The sequence below is a fragment of the Strongyloides ratti genome, scaffold srae_scaffold0000003 (genome assembly GCF_001040885.1).
Source record: "Strongyloides ratti genome assembly S_ratti_ED321, scaffold srae_scaffold0000003".
In the NCBI taxonomy this organism is placed as follows: Eukaryota; Metazoa; Nematoda; class Chromadorea; order Rhabditida; family Strongyloididae; genus Strongyloides; species Strongyloides ratti.
In genome coordinates, this window is record NW_020171521.1 from 195,248 (window position 1) to 202,681 (window position 7,434).

At 18.2% G+C, this 7,434-nt stretch overlaps 1 protein-coding gene across 1 annotated transcript; it reads left to right on the plus strand.

The window, feature by feature from the left end:
- Nucleotides 1-6,332: 6,332 nt before the first annotated feature.
- On the plus strand, nt 6,333-7,134 carry SRAE_0000047800 (Astacin-like metalloendopeptidase; the record flags this gene model as incomplete). Its single annotated transcript, XM_024646373.1, has 2 exons — nt 6,333-6,392; nt 6,430-7,134. The coding sequence occupies 2 exons, from the start codon at nt 6,333-6,335 to the stop codon at nt 7,132-7,134; spliced, it is 765 nt and encodes a 254-aa protein (XP_024500561.1).
- Between the last annotated feature and the right edge of the window lie 300 nt (nt 7,135-7,434).

The following is a 7,434-nucleotide window of genomic DNA, read 5'->3' on the forward strand; positions in this document are numbered from 1 at the left end:
TACTTTAATTCAAATACTGTTTTATTAATGCAATTTTTAACTTACAAAAAAAAAGTTTAAAAAATAGTTGTTTTAATTATTAGTAATCCACTAGATAAATTTTTAGATATAGTGAATATTACTATTTTAACTTTTTTTAGGATTATTGTAATTTCGTTAAATAAAACCGTTATTTTTTTTTAATATTATTGTTTCAAACACGCACAAATTTGTAAACACAATAAGAAATAAGAAATTTTATACAATTTTTTTAAAACATTTATGTTTTATAAAAATTAAAATATTTATTATAAAAATATAAAAACTTAACAAATATAAAAAAAGTTTAAATAAAATATAATAATTATTTAAATTAAGATTTTATAATTATATGCAAAAGTTTATATATATATATATATTTTTTAACATTTAATTTAACTAAATTAAATTTTTAAGCTTAAATTTTTTTTTCTATATTGTAAAAATTTCAAGTGTACAGCGTTGATGGTTAAGTGGTATAATTCTCGCCTGCCACGCGGGAGTCCCGGGTTCGATTCCCGGTCAACGCAATATTGTAACAAAATTTTTTTATTGTTTAACTTATATCTTATTATTTTTATTATAAAATTTCATAGCATTGTTATGGTTTTTAAATTATAAAAATTATTAAATAATTTTGATAATCTTAAGTTAAAAATGAATTTAACGATTCCCAATAAATTAATTATATCAAATAAATTTTGTACTCAAAATAGTTTCCATGATAATATATATACCTAGAAAAACGTTTATAAAAATAATTTATATTAAAAAATATGTTAATATCTAAAACGCGTGTTTTATATTTATAATTATTAGATTTTATAATTTTGTAACATAATTATTTTTGTAAATGTATTGTAAATTATAAATATGCAAATATTTGTTTTAATAAAATCTTTTATTATATTTAATAAAAATAATTTTTATAATAATTAAAATATTTGTAACGATTTGATTATAGTTTATTAAAAAAACAACAAAAAAATAAAAATTTATTAATGATTTAAAAAAAACTAACAAATTCTGCTTTTTTAAAATATTTAAAAATAAAAAAAGAAAAATAAATAAATTTTCAATTTTGAAATAAAACTTCGCCTGCACTTGAAAAATGAGATTTGAATAACAAGAACAACAATTTAAACAAAAAAAAATATAATATTTTTTTAAGCTTCAAAAAACATTTAAAAATTGTGATAAATTATATTATTTTATTAGTAGAAAGTTAAATAGCTGCTAAATTAAAATAGCGAAAAAAAGGTTAATATTTCCAAAACTTGTAAGAAACAAATTATTTTTTACCAATAATACTTATTAGTTTTATTTTTTTAAATCAGTTAGTCTTGTTTTTGTTTAAAAGTATAAAAAAATTATTTTACCAAAGTAAAAATTTAATTAATATCAATATTTGTATTCCAATAAAAAAAACAATACAAAAAAAATGATTAATTATACAATATATTTATAATTTTTGAACATAGTTTTAAATATTGTACAATTTTACAACAGTATATCAAATTATAAAATATCTTTTAAATGTTTCTCCTCTAAACGCTTTGACTTCTATAGTCTACTAGTATATAAACATCATTTTATACTGGTACAATTATTTAATGAATGTAATTCAATTATTTTCTATAACTAACAATAGATGTAAAAATTTGAATAACTTTTTTCCATTCTATTAATAGTTTAAGTGTTTTTATTTTTAAGTAATGCATTATTAATATAACTAATATCTACCAAATTTTTCTAAATAGAAGATAAATTAAATGTAGGTCAAAGTTTTCACAAATTAAATCTTAATTATTATATCAACTTAATTTCTATGTCTTATTTATTGTGAAGCTTTAGGGAAAATAAAAATTTACTTTTAAAATATAGAAAAAAATTATTTATTAAAGAATAATCAAAAGTTCATTAAAAAAAAGATATAAATATTTGTCTTCAATAACAAAACAATTCTTAGCATAAAATAAACACAAACAACTTAAATACACATTTTTTTTAAATTAAAGTTAAATTAAACTTTTTAACAAAAATGTTTTTAAATAACAATTAAATAAATTACTTTTTAATTCAAAAAAGTTTAGTAAATAAATTTTTAAATAATATTTATTAAAATTTGTTTATAGTTTTAAAAATTTTTGATATATATTAGAATATTTTTTAAATAAAATAAAATTATTCATTAAAGAAAGTTTGATAAAATTTATACTTATAAAAAAAAATTTATTTCAAGAAGAAAGAAAATGTTATGAATGTCGCGAGTGGGGTTCGAACCCACGCATCTTTCGATATTGGAACTTAAGTCCAACGCCTTAGACCGCTCGGCCATCGCGACATGCTAAACTGTCTACAAAACACTATTTAGAAATGAATTTCTTTACATTTCTACTTTTAAATATTATTTTGTTTATATTTTAAACTATTATTATGAATGTTATTTTATAATATAAAATAAGTAATGCCAGTCGATAGACGGCATTATATAGGCGGATACAGGGAGTATAAAAAGGAGAAGAAATAAGAAAAGAAGTTAGTTGTTATTCAGTAAAGTTAGTCTGCTTAATAAAGAGAATACCAGTCCAACTCTGCTTATAAATATTCTTAATTTATTATTTGTATTTTTCTGTTGTTATCAATCTAATAAATGTATTTAATAAATAAATCTGTTTCATCTATTCTCCTTGGAGAGCCCACACCGCTACATCATTTCTCAACAGAGATGAGAACCATGGGCACCATAAGGAATATTAAAATACTTAACAATTTGTAATAAGAATATTGTTTAAATTTATTTGTTAAAGTTTTATAAAAGAAAAGTAGAAGTTTTATTTTTTATAAAAAATAAAAATTGGTAAAGTAAGATCACTTTGAAACTCTAATAATGATTAAAAAATTTATTAAATTTTACAACTAAACAAATATTTTTGGCCAAACTATATAAATAGCGATTATTACAATTATTAAAATTATTAATTTACTTACTATTTTGTTTTTATAAATTTTTCTAAAGTTTCATATATTATTGAGTTATTTCTCAACAATCCTAAGCTTTATAATTACAATAAATTAATTCGCTTATATAATAGTTTGGTATAAAAAGAAAGAAATAAAAATGATTGTTTTCTTACATTTTTGCTACATTTATACTTATTCAACATCATTGTTTTCCGTTTGACTGCTTTTTATTTAATGTCAACTTTTTATATTGATATTTTTCTGCAATAGGCTAAAATAATTTAAATATTGTATTTTACTTATTAGAATCACTTATTAATTTAAATCATATTTATTGTAAATTGTGTGTTTTAAAAAAATTTAAAACATTGAATATAGACCAAACTTATTTATTTAATCTAAAATAACATTGAAAAAAGTAACTTTATAAAAAGTAATAGTTAATTAAAAAATTAATTGATATCAAAAAAAGGTGGAAAAATTTTTTTTAATATTTCAAGAACGAAAAAAGATCTAAAAAACTAGTAGTATTTAAAATCTAAAGCTAAAAATTCTTCATGAAAACTTTTTTTGATTTATGTTTGTTTATTTACATGAGACGATACTTTTTTTATTTTAAAAAGAACAAATAAATTATTAATTTTTATCAATATATTGTAGAAATAAGTTTTAAAATGGTATAATACATTAAAGTTAAAAAAAACTTTTTAAATTTAAGTAATTTTTAATTTAAAAAAAAATTCCTTCAGAATGAACCAAAATATAGATATGATATAGTACTCAAAATGTGCAGGAAATAATTCTCCCAAAGTATTTTTTAATTTTTTAATTTTATATAATTTTGAAAATTTTTGAATAATTTTGTTTTTTTACTTCACTTAAAATTATCATATGTCACTAAAAAAAAAATCTTTTCAAAAGATTAAAACCGGAAACGCTTTTTTCATTCTTTTCTCCTTTTTTTTATTCTTTTATAAAAAGTTGCTAGAAACTCATCAAATTACATTGTTGTAGCAAATGAAAAATTTTTTATTTTTGCTTCAATATCCATATACAGATGTAATATTTTTAAAAGGTTTTTAAACTCTTCGTTATTAACACATTTTTTATCTAGAAAAAGTTAAAAAAATTAAATATTTGAAAACATTTTTTTATTTCAATTCTCGTTTACATATATTTAGAATTTAGAATAGGATTAAAATAGAAGTTTTTTTAGTAAACTGTTTTTAATATTTTTATTTATTTAATGTCCAACATACTTTAAAAAATTACTTGTTGTAAAAAATTTATAATTTGTGTTGGTGTGGGGTACTGATAAGAAATATTAAACTTAAAGTTTATTATATAAAACAGTAGTCTTTAAAAATTAATCGCTTTTTTATCATTTTAAAATTTATAACTTCAAATAATTTATATAATTTTTATTCAAATTAATAATTATCAATTAAACTCAATTTTATAATTCTATAAATTAAGCATTACCTTAATTATTAGATGTTATATTAAAATAATAAAAAATCATTTCACTTACATTTTCATAATAATGTAAATCTTGAAGACTAAAATATATATATGTTTAGATGACCCTTATTAATTGGTCATACACTAGTATAATACAATTAAACCTATAAAAAAATATAGTATTACAATATTAATACTAATATAAGCAAATATGATAATTTACAATAAATAAAACCAAATAACAGAATTTTTTTACTTTTAAATATACTTAAGATTGATTTCAATAATACACCATCTAACGACTACAATATTAAAGTTTAAAGCCTAGAATATCTATATAGGCACAGAAAAAGATAGCAAATATAGTAGCATCATACCACTGTAATTTTAAAAAAAGTAGATAAAGTTAAAAAAAAAACTTTTTTTTTAAATAGCAAAATAAAAATATGAAGTTTGTCGTTACTTCTGATTTTGAGTCTACTTCTAAACAACACCAAATATATTAAAAATTTTATTAAAATTTCACTTTTTAAATTTAAACAAAAGCCAAATATTTTTACAAATATAATAAATTATTAAAAGATATCACTTAATTGATGATATTATTATATTAAAATATTTTACAGTTAACATTATTTTCGATCTCTTATGATATATTACTAATGGATAATTATATATATAATACAAATGTCTTTATATAAATCTTTTTAATATACAATAAATAACAGTACAAAAATTATAACATTAGATAAACAAAAAATACAATGAAGTGATAATAACTTTAAATAGACATTCTATATCATTTATATTTTTAAACTTACCAAAGTTTTTTAATTTAATAGTTAAAAAAACAACTAATATAGATTGCTATATTACTAAATAAATTATAATAATATATTATCATTAATAATAATTAGAGAAAAATATTTTTTTTTAATTTTCACAATAAATATTAAAATTTAAAAATAAAAATATACAAAATATTAAATAAAATATCAATTACCTTTTTTTATCTATATTAATTATTAATGTTAAAAAAGTAATTTTAGTTTTATCAACGTTAAATAATTGTAAAATTTATAAATACAGTTTTATTAGTGATTTAGCTACTATCAGGCAAGAACAAAATCGTAAACTTTTTAGTACTTATTAACTTTTTATAGGTTAATCAATATTATAAAAGTTCTAAATAATTAAAATTATTTTTAACATTACCTCAAATTTGCTCATGTTTTCTGCTTAGTATTTTTAGATCGTACTCTAGACAACATTAATTCAAAAGTTTAATTCTTAAAATTATTATAATGAAGAATTAATTAATAAATACAATATGTACAAGAATACGATAACAAGATTATATAAAATAAACTGTTTTAGATTATTATAAATAACTTAAAAAATAAACAATGTCTTACAATAAATAAATTTTAATTTATATATTATTTTTTCTCTTGTTTGCTATGATAATGATAAATTTCAACGACACTCTCTCATTTACCAAATTAAAAATTAATTTTTATAATCAACAGAAAGAGAGACAAAATTATTAAAAACCAAAAGTTGCTTTGTTAAGCTAATTTTTATAAATTATTATAAAAATAATAATATATAACTTTATACAAATAGTTGAAATTTTTTTACTGATTATTTTGTATTATTTGATTTTTATAAAAAAAAATAAATGTATCAATAATAACACTTGTTAAAACAAAAATGGTTGAATGTAAATTTTTTTAGGCTATTATTATATTGTATTAAATTAAACAATATTTAAATTTACAAAAGAAAATATTAACAGTTAAAAAAGTTGTAAATATTTAATTAAATATTCATCTTTTATTTTGGTATATAAAGAAAAAAAATATTTAGAAAATATATCATTTTTAACAATGAAGTTTTTATTTAGCATATTATTTGCTCTTACTTGTGTTCCATTCATTTTTGGAGGTGTAAGTTTGATTAATTGAATTTAAGTGTTTTTTTTAGCTTACTAGTTTGAGAATTCAACAAAACACTCGTGATTCAATGAGCGAAAATTCAAAAAAAGCATTTGATAAACATGCAAAATCTATGGCTGAATTAATTAATTTAAGTAATCAACTTAATAATGTACAAGTTTCAAGTGCAGATGATAAAAAAGAAATTGAAATAACACCAAGAGGAAATCCATCTTTGTATCAAGGAGATATGCTTTTAACAGAACAACAAGCATCTTATTTAATTGATGAAGCAAAATTAAAAATAGAAGCAAAAAAATCAAATAAAACAGGAAGTGATGTTGATAAAGAAATTGTTGAAAAACTTAAAAAAAATAGAGCTTACAAAAAAGATTCACGTTACAAATGGAGTTTTCCAATTCCATACTTTATTGAAGCTGGTGTTGAACAAACTGTTGTAGATAATGCTCTTAAAAATATTGCAAAAGAAACTTGTGTTACATTTAAAAAATCTGCTCCATTTAATAATAAACCAGGTCTTAGAATTTATAAAGGACCAGGTTGTTGGTCATGGATAGGACCAANTGGAATTGCTCTTGAAGTTAAATTTAATAAAGATGTAACTATTACTGGTCCAACATTTTGTGGATCTATCCAAAATAAACAAATAACTGCTGAAGGATCTCAATTGCTTATCCATTATGTTGGTACACGTCAAGATCACTTTTTGGAACTTAAATATCGTTCAGTTTAATTCAATTTAAAAAAATATTTTTTTTTAATTTTAAAAAATTTATATATTTTACAAATTGTAAAAGTAATTTTTAAATTAAATTTATTTCCAATTTGTTAACTACTTTTAATGAATATCATATTTTAAAAATGTTAATTAACATTATTTTATAATAAATTAAATTTTAAAATAAATTATTAGTAAAATATTTATTTATTTGAATACTTTTTTTATTCAGATAAGTTATAATAAAAAACACTTTATATCAATAAGAAATTAAAGACAAAATTATATTTTTATTAAAATAAGATTAAAATAACT